General features: G+C 44.3%; 1 protein-coding gene across 1 annotated transcript in view; it reads right to left on the reverse strand.

The window, feature by feature from the left end:
* Positions 1-1117: 1117 nt before the first annotated feature.
* The window catches only part of LOC135552110 (thrombospondin-3b-like), a 33894-nt gene continuing 7392 nt past the window's right edge, over positions 1118-27619 (reverse strand). The window contains exons 2-23 of the mRNA XM_064983521.1: positions 23773-23979; positions 22599-22852; positions 19015-19117; positions 17075-17101; positions 16846-16928; positions 16359-16410; positions 15571-15719; positions 15166-15306; positions 14846-14920; positions 14477-14629; positions 12472-12582; positions 11973-12080; positions 11705-11864; positions 11226-11344; positions 11087-11139; positions 9899-10092; positions 9380-9558; positions 9241-9289; positions 8881-9077; positions 8482-8654; positions 1909-2048; positions 1118-1820 (exon numbers count right to left, since the gene is read on the reverse strand). Coding sequence (XP_064839593.1) covers positions 1765-1820; positions 1909-2048; positions 8482-8654; positions 8881-9077; positions 9241-9289; positions 9380-9558; positions 9899-10092; positions 11087-11139; positions 11226-11344; positions 11705-11864; positions 11973-12080; positions 12472-12582; positions 14477-14629; positions 14846-14920; positions 15166-15306; positions 15571-15719; positions 16359-16410; positions 16846-16928; positions 17075-17101; positions 19015-19117; positions 22599-22852; positions 23773-23979 — 2783 coding nt within the window. The 3' untranslated portion in view covers positions 1118-1764. The remainder of the gene's footprint in view (positions 1821-1908; positions 2049-8481; positions 8655-8880; positions 9078-9240; positions 9290-9379; positions 9559-9898; positions 10093-11086; positions 11140-11225; positions 11345-11704; positions 11865-11972; positions 12081-12471; positions 12583-14476; positions 14630-14845; positions 14921-15165; positions 15307-15570; positions 15720-16358; positions 16411-16845; positions 16929-17074; positions 17102-19014; positions 19118-22598; positions 22853-23772; positions 23980-27619) is intronic.

Here is a 27619-nt window from a genome sequence, read left to right on the forward strand (position 1 = left end):
CAGCCTTTTGTCTCAGCTCCTGCTTTTCCCCAGTCTCTCTTTTTCTCGCCCTCCTGTGTAAATGTAGCCAATGAACCTTATGCATATGTTGGGTTGGCGAGATCTAGTATTATGGTTTACATGCAAACACTCAGTAAAAAATAATATATATAAATATTTATATATATATATTTGGATGTTTATTACCATGCAATTGGTTTCTCACAGGCTTCCACATAGGTCTGTCTCGATGATCCTCATAAAAATAACAATTATAAAATTCCTTATAAACTCAGCCTTGGGTCTTGAAACTCCCCATCCCGGATCCGGGATCGTGAATAAAGCCTCAGGCTTTATTAGCATAACGCAACATTAACGATTTCTGAAAATCGCAAATAAAATGAAAATAATGCGCCTGCTCTCAAGCTTAGCCTTTTCTTAACAACACTGTCATCTCAGATTTTCAAAATATGCTTTTGAACCATAGCAATTCACTAATTTGTGTAAGAGTATGCTAAGCTAGCTTAGCATTTTGAGTAGCATTTAACACGCAACATTTACACAAAAACCAGATAACCAAATAAATAAAATAATTTACCTTTGAAGAGCTTTGGATGTTTTCAATGAGGAGACTCTCAGTTACATAGCAAATGTTCAGTTTTTCCTGAAAGAATCTTTGTGTAGGAGAAATCGCTCAGTTTTGTACATCACATTTGGCTACCGGAACAAACCGAAAATTCAGTCACCAACAACGTCAAACTTTTTCCGAATTAACTCCATAATATCGACCGAAACATGGCAAACGTTGTTTGGAATCAATCCTCAAGGTGTTTTTTCACATATCTCTTCATTGATATATCGTTCGTGGAAGCCTGCTTTCTTCTCTGAATTCCATGGAAAAATACTTGCAGTTGAGGTTTGCGCACCAATTTCAGCGCAGGACACCGGGCGGACACCTGGTAAATGTGGTCTCTTATGGTCAATCTTCCAATGATATGCCTACAAATACGTCACAATGCTGCAGACACCTTGGGGAAACGACAGAAAGGGCAGGCTCATTCCTCTCGCATTCACAGCCATATAAGGAGACAATGGAAAACGGAGCCTCAAAAATCCTGCTGATTTCCTGGATGCCGTTTCATCTTGGTTTTGCCTGTAGCTCACGTTCTAGGGCACGCACAGAGAATATCTTTGCAGTTCTGGAAACGTCAGAGTGTTTTCTTTCCAAAGCTATCAATTATATGCATAGTCGAGCATCTTTTTGTGATAAAATACTGCGCTTAAAACGGGCACGTCTTTTTATCCAAAAATGATATAGCGCCCCCAGAGTTTCAACAGGTTTTAAGTTAACCCTTTATCATGACAAATATTGTACAATTTAACAGTGGATTGGTGTATAATGTGACGTCAACTGTGAGTCTGAAACCTTTATGATGCTCAGTTTAAGTCTAAGAGTAGGATTTGACACTTTTCAAACATATGCATTTCATTTTACCTTATACACAGTCATGTACTTTAGGATTTCACAATCCTAATTCCTTAAAAGTAGCTTTCATTCATCAATTTATAAAATAATAATAAAAGCTTTTATGTTGTCAAACAATTTTAAACTCTTGACTTGACCAACCTATAAGGTCGTTGTGGGGGCTAAAGACAGAAAGAGCCCCACATTAAAGTAAATGTACCTTAAAACACACACACACAACCATACACACACACACACACAAGATACAGCGAAGGCACAGGTGATGTTGTGTATCTGCACAGATGTTGTGCTAGGCTCAGTCACACCCTGACGTGCATCTGCTTGCGGTAGAACTCATAGTCCTCTGGTACAGTATCTGATGGAAAAAGATAGAAAGAAATATTATAACGTAGCCAGGTTAAATTCAAATTCAAGAAAATGATCTTCTGAGAGCGTTGACGTACCGTTGCAGCGATAGCCCAGGTTGGACCAGATGATTTGCTCCTGGGAGAAGCAGAAGACGCCCAGCCTCCCGCCCCTCATTGAGGTGTCCACCACCACGCCAGAGTCTGCCACCAATGTCATGCCTTCATACAGCCTCACCCTGTGACATGGGTATACACAATGATATATCTATACACTGAGTGTACAAACCACCTGCTCTTTCCCTGATATAGAGTGACCAGGTGAATCTAGGTGAAAGCTATGGTCCCTTATTGATGTCATCTGTTAGAGGGTGAATGGTCAAGACAAAAGATTGCCTTTGAAACGGTTATGGTAGCAGGTGCCAGACGCACTGGTTTGAGTATGTCAAGAACTGCAACGCTGCTGGGTTTATCACTCTCAACAGTTTCCTGTGTGTATCAAGGATGGTTCACCACCCAAAGGACATCCAGCCAACGACAAGTCATTTATTAAAGAGGACAAAGGAGGCTGACACAAATTGTGCAATAGATGGGCTACAGTCCAGTATAACATTGGTGCCCAAAGACCCATGGAAGAATGCACAATTCGTCGTACCTTGACACGAATGGTGTATGGCAACCAACAACCTTACAGAGTTCCACTTCTTTCAGAAAAAGACAATAAACTGTGGTTGCAGTGGGCTAAGGAACAAAAACACTGGACAATGGAGAATCCCAGTTCCTGTTGTTTCACGCTGATGGGAGGACTAGGGTTGTCATGTCTTGTTATGTCTGTTCCTGTCCTTTCTCTTCACTCTGTCTCTCTCTGCTGGTCTTTTTAGGTTACCTTCTCTGTCTCTCATTCTTCAGCTGTTCTACATCTCCCCTAACTAGCTCATGCACTCTTTCCCACCTGTTCTCTCTTCCCCCTCTGATTAGGTCTCTATTTCTCTCTCTGTTCCTGCTACTTTCAGTGTCTGATTCTTGTTTGTGTTTTCGATGCCAGAAGCAAGCTGTCGTCCCGTTTGCTTCCACCTTGTCCTATCCTGTCGGAGTCTGCCTGGCAGGTGCATCCTGCATTATACTAACGTTCTGTTTGTTCCATTGACTACGTTGGAAGAGGATTTATGCCATTCCTGTTTTTCATTAAAGAACTCTGTTTTCTGTTAAAACCGCTTTTGGGTCTTCACTCAAGTACATAACAGAAGAATCAGACCAAGAATGGACCCAGCGGCTCCGGACCCTTTTCACTCCGCCGTCGAGATCCAGGGAGCGATGCTAGGCAGACACGAGGAGGAATTGTCTGCTGCTCGACATGCCGTTGAGACCCTGGCCGTCCAAGTCTCCGACCTCACAAGACAGGTTCACCAACTCCACCTCGATTCACCTCCCACTTCCAGGGTTTCCGAGTCTCCGGAGCCCAGGATCAACAACCCGCCGTGTTACTCTGGGGAGCCCACTGAGTGCCGCTCATTCCTCACTCAGTGTGATGTGGTGTTCTCTCTCCAGCCCAACACTTACTCCAGGAGCGCAGCCCGCATCGCCTACGTCATTTCTCTCCTTACCGGACGGGCGCGTGAGTGGGGCACGGCAATCTGGGAGGCGAGGGCTGAGTGTATTAACCAGTATCAGGACTTTAAGGAGGAGATGATACGGGTTTTTGACCGTTCTGTTTTTGGCGAGGAGGCTTCCAGGGCCCTGTCTTCCCTATGTCAGGGGAATCGATCCATAACGGATTATTCTATTGAGTTTCGCACTCTCGCTGCCTCTAGTGACTGGAACGAGCCGGCTTTGCTCGCTCGTTTTCTGGAGGGTCTCCTCGTCGAGGTTAAGGATGAGATCCTCTCCCGGGAGGTTCCTTCCAGTCTGGACTCCTTAATAGCTCTCGCTATTCGCATAGAGCGACGGTTTGATCTTCGTCGCCGAGCTCGTGGAAAGGAGCTCGCGTTCTCCGTTGCTCCCCTCTCCACATCACTGCCACCTGCCGCATCACTGCCACCCTCCTCCGCCGGCTCGGATGCTGAGCCTATGCAGCTGGGGGTATCCGCATATCGGCCAAGGAGAAGGAACGGAGAATCACCAATCGCCTCTGTCTCTACTGCGGCTCCGCTGGTCATTTTGTCACCTCATGTCCAGTAAAAGCCAGAGCTCATCAGTAAGAGGAGGGCTACTGGTGAGCGCAACTACTCAGGCCTCTCCTTCTGGATCACGCACTACCTTTCCGGTCCATCTCCGCTGGCCCGGTTCATCTGCTTCCTGCAGTGCCTTGATAGACTCTGGGGCGGAGGGCTGTTTTATGGACGAGACCTGGGCTCGGGAACATGACATTCCTCTCAGACAGTTAGGGAGCCCACGGCCTTGTTCGCTTTAGATGGTAGTTCTCTCCCCAAGATTCAGCGTGAGACGCTGCCTTTAACCCTCACTGTCTCTGGTAATCATAGCGAAACCATTTCTTTTTTAATTTTTCGTTCACCTTTTACACCTGTTGTTTTGGGTCATCCCTGGTTAGTGCGCCATAACCCTTCTATTAATTGGTCTAGTAATACTATCCTATCCTGGAATGTTTCTTGTCATGTGACCTGTTTAATGTCTGCTATCCCTCCTGTTTCCTCTGTCTCTTCTTCACAGGAGGAGCCTGGCGATTTGACAGGGGTGCCGGAGGAGTATCACGATCTGCGCACGGTGTTCAGTCGTTCCAAGGCCACTTCTCTCCCTCCACACCGGTCGTATGACTGTAGTATTGATCTCCTTCCGGGAACTACTCCCCCGGGGTAGATTATACTCTCTGTCGGCTCCCGAACGTAAGGCTCTCGAGGATTATTTGTCGGTTTCGCTCGACGCCGGTACCATAGTCTCCTCCTCCTCTCCCGCCGGAGCGGGGTTTTTTTTTGTTCAGAAGAAGGACGGGTCCCTGCGCCCATGCGTGGATTATCGAGGGCTGAATGACATAACAGTTAAGAATCGTTATCCGCTTCCTCTTATGTCTTCAGCCTTCGAGATCCTGCAGGGAGCCAGGTTTTTCACCAAATTGGACCTTCGTAACGCCTACCATCTCGTGCGCATCAGGGAGGGGGACGAGTGGAAGACGGCGTTTAACACTCCGTTAGGGCACTTTGAATACCGGGTTCTTCCTTTCGGCCTCGTTAACGCTCCAGCTGTCTTTCAGGCACTAGTTAACGACGTCCTGAGAGACATGCTGAACATTTTTGTTTTCGTTTACATGGACGATATCCTGATTTTTTCACCGTCTCTCTCGATTCATGTTCAGCACGTACGACGCGTCCTCCAGCGCCTTTTGGAGAACTGTCTTTATGTGAAGGCTGAGAAGTGCATTTTTCACGCCGCCTCTGTTCCTTTTCTCGGTTCCGTTATTTCCGCTGAGGGCATTAAGATGGATCCCGCTAAGGTCCAGGCTGTCATTGATTGGCCCGTTCCTAAGTCACGCGTCGAGCTGCAGCGCTTTCTGGGCTTCGCTAATTTCTATCGTCGTTTCATCCGTAATTTCGGTCAGGTGGCAGCTCCCCTCACAGCCCTTACTTCTGTTAAGACGTGCTTTAAGTGGTCCGTTTCCGCCCAGGGAGCTTTTGATCTTCTTAAGAATCGTTTTACATCCGCTCCTATTCTTGTTACACCTGACATCTCTAGACAGTTTGTTGTTGAGGTTGACGCGTCAGAGGTGGGCGTGGGAGCCATTCTTTCTCAGCGCTCTCTCTCTGACGGCAAGGTCCATCCTTGCGCGTTTTCTCTCATCGCTTATCGCCGTCAGAACGTAACTATGATGTTGGTAATCGCGAACTGCTCGCCATCCGCTTAGCCCTAGGCGAATGGCGACAGTGGTTGGAGGGGGCGACCGTTCCTTTTGTCGTTTGGACTGACCATAGGAACCTTGAGTACATCCGTTCAGCCAAACGACTTAATGCGCGACAGGCTCGTTGGGCTCTGTTTTTCGCTCGTTTCGAGTTTGTTATTTCTTATCGTCCGGGCTCAAAAACACCAAGCCTGATGCTTTATCTCGTCTCTTCAGTTCTTCTGAGGTCTCCACCGACCCCGAGGGGATTCTCCCTGACGGGCGTGTTGTCGGGTTGACTGTCTGGGGAATTGAGAGGCAGGTAAAGCAAGCACTCGCTCACACTCCGTCGCCGCGAGCTTGTCCTAGGAACCTTCTGTTCGTTCCCGTTCCTACTCGTCCGGCCGTTCTTCAGTGGGCCCACTCTGCCAAGTTAGCCGGCCACCCCGGCGTTCGGGGTACGCTCGCTTCCATTCGCCAGCGTTTCTGGTGGCCCACTCGGGAACGTGACGCGTCGATTTGTCGCCGCTTGTTCGGTCTGCGCGCAGACTAAATCTGGGAACTCTCCTCCTGCCGGCCGTCTCAGACCGCTTCCCATTCCCTCTCGACCGTGGTCTCACATCGCTTTAGATTTTATCACCGGACTGCCTTCATCAGCGGGGAAGACAGTTATTCTTACGGTTGTCGATAGATTCTCTAAGGCGGCTCATTTCATTCCTCTCGATAACCTCCCTTCTGCTAAGGAGACGGCTCAGATCATTATCGAGAATGTTTTCCGAATTCATGGCCTTCCTTCTGACGTCGTTTCCGACAGAGGCCCGCAGTTCACGTCTCAATTTTGGAGGGAGTTTTGCCGTTTGATTGGGGCTTCCGTCAGTCTCTCGTCCGGCTTTCATCCCCAGTCTAACGGTCAAGCCGAACGGGCCAATCAGACTGTTGGTCGCATTTTACGCAGTCTTTCTTTTCGTAACCCTGCGTCTTGGTCAGAACAGCTCCCCTGGGCAGAGTACGCCCACAACTCGCTTCCCTCGTCTGCTACCGGTCTATCTCCTTTTCAGAGTAGCCTCGGGTACCAGCCTCCGCTGTTCTCATCTCAGCTCGCCGAGTCCTGCGTCCCCTCCGCTCAGGCTTTTGTCCAGCGTTGCGAGCGCACCTGGAAGGGGGTCAGGTCGGCACTTTGCCGTAATAGGGCGCAGACTGTGAGGGCCGCTAATAAGCGTAGGACCAAGAGTCCTAGATATTGTTGCGGTCAGAGAGTATGGCTCTCCACTCAGAACCTTCCCCTTAAGACAGCTTCTCGCAAGTTGGCCCCGCGGTTCATTGGTCCGTTCCGTATTTCTCAGGTCATTAATCCTGTCGCAGTGCGACTTCTTCTCCCGCGCTATCTTCGTCGCGTTCACCCGGTCTTCCATGTCTCCTGTGTTAAGCCCGTTCTTCGCGCCCCCGCTCGTCCCTCCCCCCATCCTTGTCGAGGGCGCACCCATCTACAGGGTTCGTAAGATTTTGGACATGCGCCCTCGGGGCCGTGGTCATCAGTACCTAGTGGATTGGGAGGGGTACGGTCCTGAGGAGAGGAGTTGGGTTCCCTCTCGGGACGTGCTGGACCGTTCGCTGATCGATGATTTCCTCCGTTGCCGCCAGGTTTCCTCCTCGAGTGCGCCAGGAGGCGCTCGGTGAGTGGGGGGTACTGTCATGTCTTGTTATGTCTGTTCCTGTCCTTTCTCTTCACTCTGTCTCTCTCTGCTGGTCTTTTTAGGTTACCTTCTCTGTCTCTCATTCTTCAGCTGTTCTACATCTCCCCTAACTAGCTCATGCACTCTTTCCCACCTGTTCTCTCTTCCCCCTCTGATTAGGTCTCTATTTCTCTCTCTGTTCCTGCTACTTTCAGTGTCTGATTCTTGTTTGTGTTTTCGATGCCAGAAGCAAGCTGTCGTCCCGTTTGCTTCCACCTTGTCCTATCCTGTCGGAGTCTGCCTGGCAGGTGCATCCTGCATTATACTAACGTTCTGTTTGTTCCATTGACTACGTTGGAAGAGGATTTATGCCATTCCTGTTTTTCATTAAAGAACTCTGTTTTCTGTTAAAACCGCTTTTGGGTCTTCACTCAAGTACATAACAAGGGTATGGAGAAAACCAGTACATGTATCCATCATGGCTCGTGTCAACATTGCAGGCTGGTGGTGGTAATGTGGTGTTGTGGGGTGCGTTTTCATGGCACACATTGGGCCCCTAGATAAAAGTGGAGCAACGTTTGAATGCCACATGATATCTGAACATCATTGACACACAGATTCATCCCTTAATAGCAGGAGAGTGTCCATCTGCGAATGGATTTCTTTAGCAGGATAATGTCCCATGCCACAAGGATAGGATTGTCCAGAAATGGTTCCACAAAGATGACAGTGAATTCAGCTTACTGTAGTGGCCTGCCCAGTCACCAGATCTCAATCCAACTGAGCATCTGTGGGATGAGATGGAACAAGATATTCGGAGTAGAGATCCAGCCAGCTTGACACAACTGTGGGAAGCATTGGAGTCAACATGGGCCAGTATCCCTGTGGAAAGCTTTCGGCACCTTGTAAAGTCCATGCCCCGACGAATAGAGGCTGTTCTGATGGGAAAGGGGGTGCAACTCAATATGAGGATAGTGTTCCTAATGCTTTGTACATTCAGTGCATAATCTGAATTATATACAGATAGCCATAAAGAGCTATAGATCTATCTCTATACAGAAAATGGCTCAATTAAACAGTGAGGAACATTTGTGATGATGAAGTGCATTGGCAGGAGAATAAAACTAGGAGTAGAGCATTTGTGGCTGTAATGCCCTTTGATGTTTTGCTCACCTGATGTAGCCCACCTGCGGGCGGTGGCTGAGGTGCCAACGGTAAGATGTCTTGTCCCTCCAGCCCACATTCCTGGGGTCCTTCCACAGCAGGGTGACTTCACCCGGGGTGTCGCCCGTGTGCCACAGGGCATTACGGAGGTATTCACCGGGACCCGTCCGTGACTTAACTGCCTGTAGAGCAGAAAGAGTAAAGTCAAGTGTTTGGCTGTGGTAATCTAATATCTATTACATTTGAAGTTGAGGCATGTAGTTGGAACAACACAACATGATGGAGGTGGGATGTGTACTCCTATTGACATAAGACAACTTTGAAGGTCTGAAAACATCTGACACACGTTTGATGTTGGAGTGTGATGTTCCTTTAAAGCCAACAGATGCCGTTTTCTGCGTCCCCCACCTTCAGTTGCAGGCCTGGCTGGGCCATGGCCCTAAAAGGCAGCGACTGCCAGTAGGTCTGCTCCATCTGTTTCCACATGACCACGTAGAAGCTGGACGAGTCCTGGTAGCTGAAGATGAAGCCCACATAGTCATCGTCCGTGGCCGTGTTGATGTGGAACGTCCCCTCAAAGTCTACCCCATTAAAGGCTGTGATGCCTGGTGGGGATCAGGTGGAGGGAGAGAGAGATACTTGACTTGTCATGCTCTTTATTGATACAGCTTCATATAAAACTGAGAGAAAGTGGGATAAAGACAGGGGGAGGAAAGAAAGACAGACATAAAGATACACAGAGCGACAGAAGGAGGTTTACAGACTTACCTATGGCCAAACCAGGGTCACTGTTCATGGTTTGAACAATTTCCATACCCTAAAACAAAATTCCAGAACAAGTCTTAATTAATTAAAGTACATACAATGTAATGTTTGTTTTCTATCTAGGAATATTCCAAATGGTCACCCGATTGAGCACTATCCAGTTGGGGTCGATTTGGGCTTCGCCCTCCTGGTCCAGGATGACCGTCTGATAGGCTCTGAAGTCGGTCATTGTGACCTCAGAGCTCTCTGGACACACGTCAATCAAGTCTATCACTGAGTCATTGTCAAAGTCATTCTCGCACATGTCACCAATGCCATTTCCTGATTGGACAAGGGGGACAGAGGGAGAGATCAAAACACAAAATATACCACTCTGAGAACACCAATGGGGATGGGAGTATAGAGAGAAATAGGTTACTCTGGTATGACATACAGTATATTTTAGGACAAACATACATAGGTCCCTGTGGTACCTTGTCAGCAGGCCAATAAAATTCCAAAACATTTAAAACAGAATATGAATTTCTAATCTAACTTTAATTTCCAGTAAAAAGTGACCCCCCTCTCTTTGCGTGTCTGGAAAGTAAAGTAACAGACTGGGCCTTTAATCGTGTTAAGACTGGGCTACAAAGCATTTATTTCACTGTGACTCCTTCCATACTGTCAGTGTCTGTCTGGCTGGGGTTGGGGATGAGCCGGCAGTTATCCGGCCCGGGAGGTCCAGCATCTGGAATGCCATCGTTGTCGTCGTCATCGTCGCATTCGTCGCCGATGCCGTCGTTGTCTGAGTCCAGCTGAGAGCTATTAGGGACGTCTGGACAGTTGTCCCTGGAGTCCTGGTGGCCGTCCCCATCCCTTGACACATGAGGACAAGACAGGGACATTAGAAACAGGCTCATTGACCCAGCAGGCAAGACTGGTTGAAATGATGTCAGCCTGACGTATTTTTCAACGTCATGGTCTTTCTTTTTCCCGACACAGTTAAACCAAAACCACGCCCTGTTATTCAGAGGGGCATTCTACTACACTCCCATTGGCTAGCTAGCATTGTCTCACTCACAGGCGATCAGCGCAGCGACAGTGACCTTCAAAGGGAAGGAAAGTGTCATTGAAAAATTAGCTGCCGTAATGCAGGCCTATTATTATCATGTTTGGTAACATTTGCCAATGTATTTATTTTCAGAATTTCAATGAGTTGTAAAAATGTCTCAGAGAACTCTGCTGAGTTCCCTCAATTGAAGGTCAGCAAAGTTAACCTAGGCTACTTAACGTTACTTGCTCGGTATTTGAAGTTGTTACATTATTAGTAATAGTCTATTATCAGGTAAAAGCATGTGCTTATTGTTCATAATTTCTCAAATATTTATTAGCTAATCATTCTGTCGAATACGCTATGCTACAGCCATTGAATCTGTCATGGGGTGTTAAGGGACGTCAGTGGCTAGCTCGGCCCCATGACATTATCTTATTATATTTTTCAATCTTGAAGTACACGGGCAAATGTTATTAATCAGTGACTGAAATTTCGCACTACGTGATATTAACTTCCAGACTTGGAGACTTGGAGAGTGCTCAAAGCGCTGTAGAACGCCCCTCTGAATAATGGGGTGTGGTTTAGGCTTCACTGCATTGAGAAGAAGAAAGACGCGTCATGGTCAGTTTATATACTTATTGTAAAATTATGTATTTTATACATATCTTTTAATGACAACAAAAAGACAGCTTTACCTGGTTCAGCCTGGTTGTCATCTGGAGATACAACCAGATAATAACCAGGTAAAGGGGTCATTTTTGGGTTGTTATCTGGTTCTGAAGCCCCCTAAACCAGAAAACTAGTAGGATCACTCACATATCCTGGTTGGTGTCACACACATCTCCCACCAGGTCATTGTCCATGTCAGACTGAATGGAGAAAAGACATTTCAAAGATTTCCTCAATAAACTATATTTTTATTTCAGCTCTAAGAACTGTATTCTTGACCTCTGACCTGCAAGGGGTCGTTGACTTCTGGGCAGCTGTCACATGCGTCTCCCACTCCATCCCCGTCTCGGTCCGTCTGCATAGGGTTGGGCATCTTGGGACAGTTGTCCAGCACGTTTGGGATACCTGGCGAGAGGATGAGAAGGAGGAAGATGAGCGATTGAATTGCGGTCTTGGGTCCGTATTCACAAAGCGTCTCAGAGTAAAAGTGCTGATGATCTAGGATTAAGTCCTCCCTATTCGTATACTCTTATTCATTATGATCTGAAAGACAAAAGTGATCCTATATTAGCAATGCTACCCTGGAGGAATGAAACACTTAGGTTTTCCATTCTCTCCCTCTAATCAGGAACTAAATCAGACAAGGAACACAATCAATACAATGAATCAATCAATTAACTACCAGGTGGGGGGAAAAAACAGCAGTAATTTGGTCCTTGTGGGACAGTAATTGAATAGCCCTGTCATAAGCGATCCATAGCCTACCATCCCCATCAATGTCATTGTCACAGGTGTCGCCAGCCCCGTTTCCGTCGGTGTCCTTCTGGCTGCCATTGGGAACATTGGGACAGTTGTCACACGCGTCCCCATATGAGTCTGTATCAGAGTTCTGTTGGTCCTTGTTGGAGACCAGGCGGCAGTTGTCCTAGAAAAACAAAGAGGAAACACAAAATTGTGGGAAGTGGAGTCAGGGAGATTCCGTTTTGCTAACTGAACATTACCCCGCACTGACAGAATACAAGGCTAGACTGACCTCCACGTTCTGGATTCCGTCTCCGTCCGCATCTTCATCACACTGGTCACCTATACCGTCTCCGTCTGCGTCTTCCTGGCCAGAGTTGGGTGTGTTCAAACAATTGTCCTGCACAGGGAACACAACACATCATTTTTAGGGCAAGTAAGACATTCTCTCTGTGTGTGTGTGTGTGTGTGTGTGTGTGTGTGTGTGTGTGTGTGTGTGTGTGTGTGTGTGTGTGTGTGTGTGTGTGTGTGTGTGTGTGTGTGTGTGTGTGTGTGTGTGTGTGTGTGTGTGTGTGTGTGTGTGTGTGTGTGCGTATGTGTGTGTGTGTGTGTGTGTGTGTGTGTGTGTGCGTGTGTGTGTGTGTGTGTGTGTGTGTGTGCGTATGTGTGTGTGCGTGTGTGTGTGCGTGCGCGTATGTGTGTGTGTGTGTGTGTGTGTGTTTGTGTGTGTGTGTGTGTGTACGTGTGTGTGTGTGTGTGTGTGTGTGTGTGTGTGTTTGGAACAGGCTTACAGCTCGACAGTGATAGTCATTGTCTATGCAGGGGAGAGGCTGGTCGGGGTAGCCGTCGCTGTCTGTGTCTGGACCACACGTATACCCATTTCCTGCCCAGCCCACATTACACTGGAAGAGATATTCAGAGAGAATATACTAAGTAGTAAAAAATTGGAACATGATTTCTTAATGATGTGATACTGTATAGCCAGATTACAATCAACTGGTTCCTGTTACAACCAGATAAAGACGTCTTTTCCATGACAATACATTTAGGGAAATACAGTGCCTTGCGAAAGTATTCGGCCCCCTTGAACTTTGCGACCTTTTGCCACATTTCAGGCTTCAAATATAAAGATATAAAACTGTATTTTTTTGTGAAGAATCAACAACAAGTGGGACACAATCATGAAGTGGAACGACATTTATTGGATATTTCAAACTTTTTTAACAAATCAAAAACTGAAAAATTGGGCGTGCAAAATTATTCAGCCCCTTTACTTTCAGTGCAGCAAACTCTCTCCAGAAGTTCAGTGAGGATCTCTGAATGATCCAATGTTGACCTAAATGACTAATGATGATAAATACAATCCACCTGTGTGTAATCAAGTCTCCGTATAAATGCACCTGCACTGTGATAGTCTCAGAGGTCCGTTAAAAGCGCAGAGAGCATCATGAAGAACAAGGAACACACCAGGCAGGTCCGAGATACTGTTGTGAAGAAGTTTAAAGCTGGATTTGGATAGAAAAAGATTTCCCAAGCTTTAAACATCCCAAGGAGCACTGTGCAAGCGATAATATTGAAATGGAAGGAGTATCAGACAACTGCAAATCTACCAAGACCTGGCCGTCCCTCTAAACTTTCAGCTCATACAAGGAGAAGACTGATCAGAGATGCAGCCAAGAGGCCCATGATCACTCTGGATGAACTGCAGAGATCTACAGCTGAGGTGAGAGACTATGTCCATAGGACAACAATCAGTCGTATATTGCACAAATCTGGCCTTTATGGAAGAGTGGCAAAAAGAAAGCCATTTCTTAAAGATATCCATAAAAAGTGTTGTTTAAAGTTTGCCACAAGCCACCTGGGAGACACACCAAACATGTGGAAGAAGGTGCTCTGGTCAGATGAACCAAAATTGAACTTTTTGGCAACAATGCAAAACGTTATGTTTGGCGTAAAAGCAACACAGCTCATCACCCTGACCACACCATCCCCACTGTCAAACATGGTGGTGGCAGCATCATGGTTTGGGCCTGCTTTTCTTCAGCAGGGACAGGGAAGATGGTTAAAATTGATGGGAAGATGGATGGAGCCAAATACAGGACCATTCTGGAAGAAAACCTGATGGAGTCTGCAAAAGACCTGAGACTGGGACGGAGATTTGTCTTCCAACAAGACAATGAACCAAAACATAAAGCAAAATCTACAATGGAATGGTTCAAAAATAAACATATCCAGGTGTTAGAATGGCCAAGTCAAAGTCCAGACCTGAATCCAATCGAGAATCTGTGGAAAGAACTGAAAACTGCTGTTCACAAATGCTCTCCATCCAACCTCACTGAGCTCGAGCTGTTTTGCAAGGAGGAATGGGAAAAAATTTCAGTCTCTCGATGTGCAAAACTGATAGAGACATACCCCAAGCGACTGACAGCTGTAATCGCAGCAAAAGGTGGCGCTACAAAGTATTAACTTAAGGGGGCTGAATAATTTTGCATGCCCAATTTTTCAGTTTTTGATTTGTTAAAAAGTTTGCAATATCCAATAAATGTCGTTCCACTTCATGATTGTGTCCCACTTGTTGTTGATTCTTCACAAAAAAAATACAGTTTTATATCTTTATGTTTGAAGCCTGAAATGTGGCAAAAGGTTGCAAAGTTCAAGGGGGCCGAATACTTTCGCAAGGCACTGTATGTCATATTTTGGTGATTTGTCTAGTTGCTAAAAAGATATTGAAGAGATAGTTCACCCAAATAAACAACTTTTTTTTGCCTATTGAGAAGTGCTATATATGTGTCTTACCTTGCAGGAGACCTCGGCAGCACCCTTTATGACACAGTGGCCGTTGATGTCGCAGGGGTTGAAGCCCAGCGTGGCGCAGGACCTCCGCAGGAAACAGCCCACCGTCTGGTTGCCCACAAAGCTCTCCTTACACAGACCACACCTGAACGAGCCCTGAGGGGGGAGAGGGACAGGAGGGTAAAGGGTGGAGGGAGAGAGAGGAAGGGTGAGAGGGAGAAATGGAGGAGGGAGTTGGGGGAGACAGAAAGGGAGAGAGAGGGAGACAGAGAAAGACACAAAGAGAGAGAGGCACAGAGAGAGAAAATTGTGTATTTCTTTAAGTGGTAAATCTTTACTTTAGAAACCTCTGACTCCCTTTCCTCGACTGACCTCTGTGTTGATGCAGACAGAGTTGGGGACGCAGGTGTTGGAGAGGTCAGCACACTCATCCACATCTGTGCACTCCTACAGAGACAGACAAAACACAACAATTTAAGGACAATACACCATGGCCATAAAGGCAATCACTTTGGCACGGTGCACATCCATACAGTGGGTGAGAAGAGGTGTCAATAGTGATGGTGTGTGTGCATGGCATGCATGTGCAAGGCTCCCATGTGTGTGTGTATGTGTGTGTGTGTGTGTGTGCACAATGTTTATGTTTGTATGTGGGTGTGTGTGAGAAGCAGGGGGTCTTATGTTGGTCAGACCTGCTTGTGGCTCTTGGCAAACTCCACCCCAACCCCACTGAGGAGGGATCCTGAGAAGCCGACGGGACAGGGTTCACAGGTGAAGCCCTTGGCCGTGTTTACGCACCCCTCGGGCGAGAAACAGGGCCGGGCTACGGCACACTTAGACATAGAGACAGAGAGAAACAGAACGTAACAATACAAATGTCATTGTATTCGTGTTATTTTCGCACTGCAAAGTGCTTCATTTAATGAAGGCTGGCCGCCAAACATCAATTTTCTAATTGTTTTTCTCTTGCAGCTGGGTTGTTGAGAGAAATCATGTGCCACCTTAGCTACAAAGCTTTTGGGAATCTAACCCAAGAATGTTAAGAAAATATCATGCTATCATTTTTTGGTGCTCAAGAAATAGAACCCTTAGAATACCTCGTCAATGTCCTGGCAGTGGGTGCCATTCCCCGTCATGCCTTCTGGGCAGGCACCACAACGGTAGCCTGGGTACTCCCGGGTCTCTGTACAGGGAACACCCTTATAGCAGAGGTTGGGCTCGCAGCGAGAGTGGGGCTCGTGGAAGCCTGGTTAACAAAGACATAGAACATACCAGACCAGCGTTCAAAATAGGATTAGACATTTTTCAGCTTGCCTTCGAGCCTGCACAGAGTGCCATACGGGCATGGTTTTCATTTTTTTTTAACGTATAAATGAACAATTATGTACCCATTGATTCTTGAAGAATAGCCCTTATAAATGCCTCGTAAGCTTAGTTCAACTGTCGTATCCCATGAGAACCCATAAGCTTGTGTTACTCCAATGTTTGTAAACAAAGTAAATGTTAAAAAAAACTGTAGCCTCAAAATATAGTTAAAACGATAATTTTGACATCATGGATGGTCAGTCCTTCCATCCATTGCTCTGTCTATGAATTTGAGAGTTTTTACATTTCTCCAGCCCCATCGCTCAGCTTATTACCGAAACAGTGGCGGGAGCTCTCCTTTTTTACAGTGAATTGCCTTTTTAAGGGACTTTTCCATTGGTTGCATTGCGCCAGGCAAGACCAATCAAACACAGCTAAAGTATTTAATAGATTTCAATATATCTCTCTGTTGATTTCCTGTGCTTCTCGTCTATTTTTGTTGACCTTTTCTTGACTTTATCCCCTCTGGTCCATACACTAAGTCCCAGCCTTAGTATAGTGCTGCTCTTCAAGCACTCACCACACGCTTGGCACTCCAGAATGGTGTTCCTAATCAGAGACATCTCCTTCACCTGTGAAGATCACAAACATACATCAGTCACCAGAAATGTCTCATTTTTTAAACTGTATTTGTACGTATACTGTAGTTACTCTCGAGAACAAGGGTATCTGTCCACTGGAAGGTACTTCATTTTTTAAAATGTATTTTTCAGTGGAAAATGTCACGTTTATTTAATGAATAAAGCAAATCTTTTTTTATGACATACCTACAGTAGAAAAGGGGATAATGCAGTATCTTCTTTCTAATAATGTAAACTTTATTTCTCAACTCCTAATATTGATCAATTACACTCAATGGGGTATCTGACTTAGGCTTTGATAAACTATCTAGCAAATCTATTAATTTTAAAATGTTGATTACTTTCCCTTGCCATTATCATTCACCTGATGATAAGACAATACGTGAATCACCGTCACTTCCTCCTGAGCCCCCCCCTCGCTCTTACCTGTTCCCTGATGTCCTCTCGGAGTTCACCCAGGATCTGGTTGAAGATGATCAGCTGGCCAATCAAAGCCTTGGTATGGTCACCTGACACAGAGATGTCCAACCATTAGAACATAAGCACAGGGAAACATTTAGAGTAAATGATAGTATTATACCGGTAGCAATAACTGTTAGTTAGCATTTGGGTAAGGGAAGGATGATAAACCAGAATTTTCCTGATTGATACTCACCCAGAATGGCATTGACATCGGCACCAGCTATGGAGACAGAAAAGTCTACTTTAATCACAACGCAACACAGTCTAGTTATCTTGATATGCTATTCCTAACAATGCCTCTCACATACATGAACTACTACCTGTAAACATCCCTGGCATTCAAATTGTCATGCTGAAAATACACCAACTTGTAATGAGATGAAAAAAGAACAACCCTTATGACATTTCTATGTTATTTATGTTGTCTCACCACTAGAGGGGGATATTTATGTTGTCTTACCACGATAGGGGGTTATTTACGTTGTCTCACCACTAGAGGGGGTTAAAGTGATAAGAATACAGTACCGAGATCAGCTTCTATTAATCCAATGAGTCCCACCATACGGTTCGCACGTTTCGGGCTTCTAACCCCTTTTAAACATTGTGTGTTTGAGCTACAGACTTCTGGGGTGGATCCCTAAGGGGACTGGGGCCTGGGTCTTTTATACAAAAAGTCTGAATGGTTTGAGCTACAAACTATTAAAAGCTATTTATGAAAATCTGAGACTCTCACGAACACGTACGTTCTGCTCTATGATGCTCACAAGCTACACAAGAGTCATTAGAAGGTAAGAGGTTCTTCTACATAGAAGATCATTGGAAATTCCAGGACATAGTGTCTATTATACTGTAATAAGCCTACATAGTTGCTGTCACAAAATCAAAACTACACGCAGTTGTCACTGACTAGTTGGATATTAATTTCCCAGTGAGCAAACAATTTCTGTACTGACAGCATTCGTATACATTTATTTTGATCAGGTTTTTGCTTTGGCAAACCTTATTTCTTTATTGACATGTCAATAAAACTCATGAATGCAACTGTTTATGTCAAATGTCGTGTTCTATTGTATTGTGAGCTTAAATATAACATGCAAAAATTAAAGTCAGATAAATGAAAAGCCAATTTTTGCTGTGCTCTCTGGACTGACAGAGTTAACTGACCAACCACCTAAGGAGGATGTGGATGGGCATATATATCAGCAGATATCAAAGGTAACAGTCTCTCTATATAGACGGCTTGCCTCCCAAAATGTACCAATGTTCCAGCTTCCACATCTGTAAGTAATACATGTCAATTTGGCAGAGAGGAAAGGGCGGAGTTGGGACTTCTGGCTTTCCTACATCACTGCCTTATGCACCTGTTGCCCTAGCTTGAACATCCCCCGGACACAAAGTAGTACAGTAGCTAGCAAGATAGAGATCACGGAGGTAATTTTTCATGAGTGCATTTCCCAAGTGGCTCGTCTGAAACAACTACCTTCAATAAAACCACTACAAAGGTTTTGCCTGCAAACGTCTTCCTTGGGATTTGTTTGGATAGTTGTCTGTCTGAAGAGGACCTTCCCCGGAACATTTTTTAAGCCTTTTTGAAGTTACCATGACAATCCGTCATTAATCCCAGACCTAGTGCTGTTGCTCCTAGGTCTGCGTTTCCGAGGCTGAAGTGAACACAACATTATTTTTTATTTATTTCACCTTTATTTAACCAGGTAGGCTAGTTGAGAACAAGTTCTCATTTGCAACTGCGACCTGGCCAAGATAAAGCGTAGCAATTCGACACATACATTTCACAGAGTTACACATGGAATAAACAAAACATACAGTCAATAATACAGTAGAACAAAATAAAACAAAAAGTCTATACACAGTGGCATTATATACATTATAATAAATGAGTTTGCATGTGTTTATGGTTGTATACCATAAACACATGGGGTGGCAGGTAGCCTAGTGGTTAGAGAGTTGGACTAGTAACCAAAAGGTTGGAAGATCAAATCACTGAGCTGACAAGGTGAAAATCTTTTGTTCTGCCCCTGAACAAGGCAGCAAACCCACTGTTCCTTGGGTGTCATTGAAAATAATAATTTGTTCTTAACTGACTTACCTAGGCAAAATAAAGGTATATTGTACCTGAATTTTGAAAATATGTATCACCCTGAAATGGACAATCGGTCAAGATTCCTGCTTTGGCTATGGAGCCACCCAGAGCCATTTTCAGAGAGTCCACTGAGCCCTGAAACACACACATGCACACGGTGCAGTTAAAGATGCACTATGGAAAACTCATTTAATGGTTGCTAAAATTCTATTAGTTTGCCTTATTTCAGTTTTATGTGACAAAACAAGCAAGTATAGTGTAAGTATAGTTGTACCATCTAAACCGCTGTGAAATACATTTTCCATATCCAAAAATATTGTATTTTAAGCTGTTTGAACACAGACAGAACAATGAGCCAGATATTTCTTCCAGTGGAGGCTGCTGACGGGAGGACGGCTCATAATAAGGGCTGGAACAGTGTTTGATACCATTCCACCTATTCGCTCCAGCCATAACCATGAGCCTGTTCTCCACAATGATGGTGCCACAAACCTTCTGTGATTTCACAGGATGTATAAATGTGAAGCATCAGGTTGGAGTTTCCGCTCACTACCAAATTTGGTGATGAGAGGAAGCCCAATGACTGGCAGTGGCATATTGTTCTGCCCAACAGGATTAGTTGCACATGCAAACACATGATTCATTTGCTCCCATTGGAAACGACAGTCTCTGGTCTGTCTTGGGTTAGTTATCAAAATCTTTGGTGAGCGTGTGCAATAACTAAATTCGCCCTTGAACTCCTACTAAACAATGCAAAATGTTTTAATTTGGCAAAGGGTAAAGTCTACATAACGCAGTCCACTCTGTTTGTTTCAGATTCTAGTTTTGGAAACAGAAAATGGAATATTCTGTACAGATCAAATGTTAAATTGATAAGAAAATTTGCAGAAAGTCCGCCAAAATCCATCTCGCTTCATCTTCTCACAGTGCCGGTGTTGTGCCGAAAATCCCCCCTGACAGAATCCCCCCCCCCCTTTGCGTTCTTCATGCTGCAACTTGCTTGCTAGTTAAGATTTCTGCTCTTCACTCCTTTGTCAGTTTAGCCTACATTGATTTACTGATTTTAGTAACAGAAAGCATTTTTGTCTTCGGTTTTCGGTTTGGCTATTTGTTTCAAGTGTAGCTTGTATGGCACCCTGGGCGAATCCCCCCTGAATGCCGCCATGGGCAGCTGGCCATGTTGCCCGTACCTAAATCTGCTATTGATTTTTGTATCATCTACCTATGATAAAAATTACAGGCCTCTCTCATCTTTTTTTAAGTGGGAGAACTTGCACAATTGGTGGCTGACTAAATACTTTTTTGCCCCACTGTACATAGCACAAATAGAACAGATCTACCACTTCTTAGACTTGCTTTCAATGAGAATGACAGATCTATAACTCACATGTTAATGTGAATTTGGTTGGGTTGCCAAGAAAGTTACATATTGCAGCTTTAAATTGTGTGCGCAGTCTTATTGAACTCTCTCACACACAAAGGGGCATGGTAAGTGGAAATTCATGCTAATTTGTATTTGGAGTGAACTACCACTTTAAATCAATGTCTCGGCCTAAGACTATCATTATGCAACCAACCTAGGCAATGTTCTCTACAGATCCCCCGACTGCAGCTCCTCCAGGACTAAAAGTGTCTGATAAATGGCATATATTGCCGCAAAGAAGAAATACCAGCCTGTTCAGAGAAGCACAAGATTGAACTTCACTTTTTAGAGTTTTCCCCCGTTAGTTAACACTATCAACATTTCCATCTACTGTGGGAATTGTGATAGAATCAACGTCATATTAGCCACTTTCAACATGACAATCACGGTCGGGAGTCGATGCGCTTGTTTTGAGATCAAGGCTAGAGCTGCATGTATCCACGTGTGTACATTTGTTTATCTTCTTTGCTAGTTAGTGTGTTATTTAGCCCAGTTATAGCAAATGTCTTGTCAGAAATGGGAGAGTGATTACTTCCTACAAGAGCACAAAATGTGTACATTTCTACCCATCTTTGAAAAAACGAGTCAGGTAAAGAGCTTTTTTTATGTCTTAAAGCGGCATTGTTGTATTTTGAGACAGGCTTGAATAATCAAATAAGTAGCCAATAGGCAGAGGGTAGAATACATTTTTGTCTGATTCTCTTTAATAATAATAATGCATTTGATTTTGTAAAGTGTTTTTTTTTTTGCATCAAACACAACACAATATAACAACATTTTCTGTCACCTCCTTGTCTGAAGGACAAGTGGATAAACAGATTAATGTTTTTTTTAAGTCTCCTGGAATATAGGCTTACATTGAACACCACACATTGGCTGCTACTGTAGGCTGAATGAGAGAACAGCTATTTCCATGTTAAAATGGTACGGGATGCATTTTCTCCCCAAAATTGCTTATGGTTGGCCACTCCGGTACAGTAGGTCAACATTATGATCAAATAGACATTGTAGCCTACCTGGCCACTTTTAAAATTGTAACTTAAAGATGGTACAGCCTCAGTGTTCACAGTAAACACATGCAGGAAGTTCAGCAGACCTGTAATTTGCTCAGTGTCCGAAAACAATTAGAGGGAGCAATGACTCCAGGTCTTACTTAGACATATTGAGGCACATGCTCTGGGTTGTGTTCATTGGGGCACACTGTGGCAAAAAAATTATCAAAACGTTGTGAGACGGAAAACAACTGTTTCTTATTGGACAAGCTCTGATAGTACCCCTGTTACACTCCCCTTCCGACCGTTCCTTCTGTTTTATGGCTAGTGAACATGATCCTGGTCAGAAGCCGTGTACACCTGCATGCATATCACCTGAGCGGCCCATTCAAGATAAGAGACACAAGCTAGGAACAATAGCTGCAGTGTACCCTCTCCTTTTAGATCTTTCCTTCCTCCCTCCCTTTCTCTCTCTTTCATCCATCCCGACACAGCCCTCTCTTTGTCCACAGCGAGTGTGGCACCTATCAGACAGATAGTCATAAATGCTGACAGCACCACATGGTTACAGCTAACTAGTTCTCCATTTAAGCTTCGGCATGAGCCATAGACATGTAGCTGGTCGATAGGATGTGCAGCTCAGCTCTGTTCCATGTAACGGATGAAAAGGTGCTCATAGGAAAGTAGACATTTAACTGCTCACAAAACTTGAAGTTGCCTGTGAAAGCTAATGTCTACAACATCATATTAGCCATGCAAAATCTATGCAATTTGCTCAAGTGTCATAGATGTCAGCTGTGGATAGAAGATTAGGCATGTAAAACATCCATAAATGAGCAACACTCGTAAAATGAAGAATTTGTCTATCATCGTGGGCAGGCTGGGTTTGTCTTTCATGTACGGTATAGCCAAATGAATGACCTAATTACATGATTTCTATGGGGATCCGGAATACTCCCTGTATTTGCTTTAGTCTTAAAGTAGTGTAGTAAAAATGGTTAAGTTAGGAAGTACGATTAGAGACATTCTGAGTCTGAGAGCATTCTCTGAAACGTGCTCTGAAGAAATAGAGGTAGACTAAGCAATATGACAATTTGCAGCCGTGCAGCTTTCTGCTTCACAAAAACTATTGGCTCTTCCCAATTATTGCAGGCATGCCCACATTGAATTTAGGATGTGTTTGTTTGTTGTGTTTTATCACCTGTAGCCTGGCATAGGCCTTCTGCCCATTTCGTATCTCCACAGACTCCGCCTCTGATGGGAGCTGGACAAATGACGGCAGGGCCTGTGCTGAGTCGGCCAATCGGCAGTTAACATAGAGTTCCATGTGGAGGTGGTTTCGTCGGAGCCCACCCACGTGGAGGATGAGGGACTGGGTGCGTCCGTCGGAGAGGCCGGGGTTCTGGAGGTTCACTGTGTGGAGTTTACCGTCCTCACGTACATAGCGCACCAGAACTGAGAAATATAAAGGATAAAAAAATCAGGTAATCTCTTGTCAACAGATCCACGGAATTATAACTGGTACCATAGAATTTGTGAGGGATAAAGAGCAGCAGTAGTTCCTGTGTTCGGATTTTTCGTCACTGGTTATTTGTACAAATCACGATTTCGCAGGTGTTAGCATCTTTCGAATTTTGGAAGTGGAGGGGACATTTGGCAAATAGACTTTCCCCTAATATCTATTGGACAGTAGTTCCTAGTTTTGGGTTTTTGTTGTTCCATAGCCACAAAGTCAAAATTGGCTGTACCGTAAAAATGAATGAAAACAAAAAAAGTGATTTTTGCTCAAGATTAACACGGTTGAAATTAGCAGAAGGAAGGGAGGGGTTTGGCAGAGATTTTCTGTTTGAAAGGGGGAGGAGACTTCACTTTCTACAAAGGCAATCACAATTGTTAACTATTGTTTATGGAATCCCCCATTTTTGTTACAAACTTTCGAGAGATAATTTGACTTCTAGGTAACTGAGATGAACTTGCCCGTAAATTGCAAAGAAAGAGGGTGGAGCTCCATGTTCCGGGTTCCACTCCTCGTTCTAAAATATCTTAATCCCTTCTCTTAACATGTATGGACCCAGAATTTAGAGATCGGGCAACCCGAGCATCATTGAAGCTAGCCTACATAGAACAGTTTGTAGAAAAAGAGCACCATATGAAAAAACAACAACATGCATATTGGTCATTGTTTTGCAACTATACAACCCTTTCAGATCTCCAAGTGTCAATGGGGTATGGCTAGGGGTCGATTGGGGAATCCCACTATTGGGATTGGGTGACTGTGTCTTAGGTATAGGCCTTGAAGAAAATCAATTTAGGCTACACCAAAATATCTATCTACCACACTTCCCTCCCTATCCCCTCTACTGACAACCCCCTACCTTTGTTGACCTTGCCCATGAGGGCCACCTCCAGGTACTTCCTGTTGTCGTCTTTGTTGTAGACGCCCAGCAGCACTCCTCCCAGTTTGGGCGGCAGTCGCAGAGTGGACACCAGGTACAAGTCCGACACGAAGCCTAGAGCCCCCGACATCTTCCCCACCGCGGACGCACTCTGCTTGGCGTCGTGCAGCTCCAGCATGTCAATCACTGAAAGATGGTGGTCCAGTTTGAATACTTTGGAAAGGCATCCGTCGACCCCTTTTCTGCAGTCCAATGACCATGGCCTCATGGGTGGAAAAACCACCGAAAATCCAGTGTTTCTATATCAAACGTTTTTGTTAAATTGCAGTCTTCTGTGATGTATATAAAGTATAATAATGGGATGCAAACTCAAAATTGAATACTCAACTCTATATCTGACATGGTACAGGTGTCTTCTTTTTTGAAAGCCTGTAACCATGTTTGGGAGGTGTATACTTTTGTTTCAAAGTAGATTTGTTTCAGACTACCAAGAAACACTGTTTGACCCTGATTTAGCCCACTGCAGTAAATTAAGTGGGCACATGTGTAGGGTGTGAAAAAAGGAGGGGTGGATAGTGATGCAAAGGGTAGAACAATAGGGATATTGCAATAGAGAGAAAATAGGCATACACAAGAGAAAGAAGGCTAAAACAGGTGACGCACAAAAAAAATGGATATTGGAGAGAGTCAGAGAGATGCAGTGAGAGAAGAAGAGAAAGGATTCATTTATTGACCATGGGGGATTCATCCTTTTGAGTTTAATGCCACTTTGGAAGGTTTATTGAGAATGTATAAGCCAGAACACAAACTCAATGCCTCTTGTCTTCATCATTCTGGTCTGTTGCCCCTGCCGCAAAATTAACACATCTCACAGAAAATGCCAGCCTTTGCTGTCACTGTCGGCGGCAGAATTTATGTCTGTCGGTGAACTGGCTGCTGCTGGAATCTTTTCTTTACGAGATGTCTCTCCATTTAGGGTGACAGTTATTGGTCTTATAAACATAGGTTAATGGCCAGGGTTTAGCAATCACGCCTGATGTGGGGCTGCAATATACAGTACGTTCCTTTGCTTTTTTCTCTAGGTGTCTGAACGCAGTGGAAACACTTTGAGAGGTTAGAAATACTGTAGGGAGAAACACACTGGAGTGCAGATGACAGGGAAAGTCTTAAAAGGCTTGTAGCGTCACGAGTTGCAAATGTGTGCAGCAAACAAAAACTGAAATGTATAAGTTCTCACTTGTAAAGTAACAAGTGCTGTATGTACAAGGCCTAGATAAATGAGATACTTTCCCCTATGAGTGTTTTGCCTGTTCTCTCATCCAGGTGTGTGTGTGTGTGTGTGTGTGTGTGTGTGTGTGTGAGTGAGTGAGTGAGTGAGAGAGATGGCAGAATAATCTGACAGACATACCAGCCTCTTTCTAATCGTTCTCTTGCCTCCCGAGTGGCTGCAAATTCAGCAGTCTGCATGACACTAAAGCCATAGACATCAGGGGTGCCTCTAAACACCAATTCTCCCCTTGTGGGTGCCGTTCTCTGCATAACTTCCCCGCTTATAGTACAGGTCCACACTGTAAGACTTGTATGTAATTTCAACAGTAAAACACTGCAGAATGCACAGTAAAATACCTTAAATGTGTTTTACAGAATTAATGCTGTAGTTTGCATTGCATTATGGGAAAATGCTGAAAAATACTATTATTAACTGTAATTGTAAGCCTCCTGTTGAAATTACTCTAACTTAATGTTTTTCTTTACAGTAGTACCCGACCACTACTGTAGTTGGCAGAGCCAAACGGTCTGCGGTGTGTGTGAGAACGAGAAAGAGAGCTGTATCTCGTACTTCTCAGGGCAGGTCTACCGGTATTGACTAGCAGAAGTTAGCAGGTTACGAGAATTAACGCTGCGGGTTACGATAATTAGGCTAAAGTAAGGGAAAACTAAAAACGCTAACAATGTCCCCAACATGACTCGAACCTATCGACAACCAGGCCTGCCTTGAGAACATGATTGATTTCCACTAATGCGATGCTCCGCTCCAAACGGTTGAAGTCGGATGTTTACATACACTTGGAGTCATTAAAACTCATTTTTCAACCACTCCACAAATTTCTTGTTAACAAACTATAGTTTTGGCAAGTCAGTTAGGACATCTACTTTCTGCATGACACAAGTCATTTTTCCAACAATTGTTTACAGACATATTATTTTACTTATAATTCATTGTATCACAATTCCAGTGGGTCAGAAGTTTACATACACTAAGTTGACTGTGCCTTTAAACAGCGTGGAAAATTCCAGAAAATGATGACATGGCTTGAGAAGCTTCTGATAGGCTATTTGACATCTTTTGAGTCAATCTGAAGTGTACCTGTGGATCTATTTCAAGGCCTACCTTCAAACTCAGCGCCTCTTTGCTTGACATCATGGGAAAAATATAAAAAAATCTGCCAAAACCTCAGAAATAAAATTGTAGACCTCCACAAGTCTGGTTCATCCTTGGTAGCAATTTCCAAACTCCTGAAGGTGCCACATTCTTCTGTACAAACAATAGTACGCAAGTTTAAACACCACAGACCACGCAGCTGTCATACCGCTCAGGAAGGAGACGCGTTCTGTCTCCTAGAGATGAACGTACTTTGATGCGAAAAGTGCAAATCTATCCCAGAACAGCAAAGGACCCTGTGAAGATGCTGGAGGAAACAGGTACAAAAGTATCTATATCCACAGTAAAATGAGTCCTATATCGACAGCAAGGAAGAAGCCACTGCTCCAAAACCGCCATAAAAAAGCCAGACTACGGTTTGCAACTGCACATGGGGACAAAGATCGTATTTTTTGGAGAAATGTCCTCTGGTCTGATTAAATAAAAATATAACTGTTTGGCCATAATGACCATCGTTATGTTTGGAGGAAATAGGGGGAGGCTTGCGAGCCGAAGAACACCCTCCCAATCGTGAAGCACAGGGGTGGGAGCATCATGTTATGGGGGTGCTTTGCTGCAGGAGGGACTGGTGCACTTCACAAAATAGATGGCATCATGAGGAGGAAAATGATGTGGATATTTTGAAGCAACATCTCAAGACATCAGTCAGGAAGTTAAAGCTTGGTCGCAAATGGGTCTTTCAAATGGACAATGACCCCAAGCATACTTCCAAAGTTGTGGCAAAAGTCTTGACCTCAATCCTATAGAAAATGTGTGGGCAGAACTGAAAAAGATTGTGCAAGCAAGGAGACCTACAAACCTGACTCAGTTACACCAGTTCTGTCAGGAGGAATGGGCCAAAATTCACCAATTTATTGCGGGAAACTTGTGGAAGGCTACCCGAGATGTTCGACCCAAGATAAACAATTTAAAGGCAATGCTACCAAATACTAATTGGGTGTATGTAAACTTCTGACCCACTGGAAATGTGATGAAAGAAATAAAAGCTGAAATAAATCATTGTCTCTACTATTATTCTGACATTTCACGTTCTTAAAATAAAGTGGTGATCCTAACTGACCTAAGACAGGGAATTTTTGCCAGGATTAAATGTCAGGAATTGTGAAAAACGGAGTTTAAATGTATTTGGCTAAGGTGTATGTAAACTTCCAACTTCAACTGTATGTACTAATTCAATATACTATATACTTCTATATACCTACTGCAGGTTTTCTTAACTAATCTACTAACTAGCTAGTTAACGTTAGCTTGTTTGGATTGTGTTCGCTAACAGTATAGCCAAGATGACATGTCGTTCTGTTGCGTTGATCTTCCTTGCTGGTAAAATAATCAGTGATATTGTAGATATAGAGCAAATCATTTTAGTATTAACAATGTGCAGAA

This window comes from Oncorhynchus masou, chromosome 13 (assembly GCF_036934945.1).
Source record: "Oncorhynchus masou masou isolate Uvic2021 chromosome 13, UVic_Omas_1.1, whole genome shotgun sequence".
Taxonomy (NCBI): Eukaryota; Metazoa; Chordata; class Actinopteri; order Salmoniformes; family Salmonidae; genus Oncorhynchus; species Oncorhynchus masou.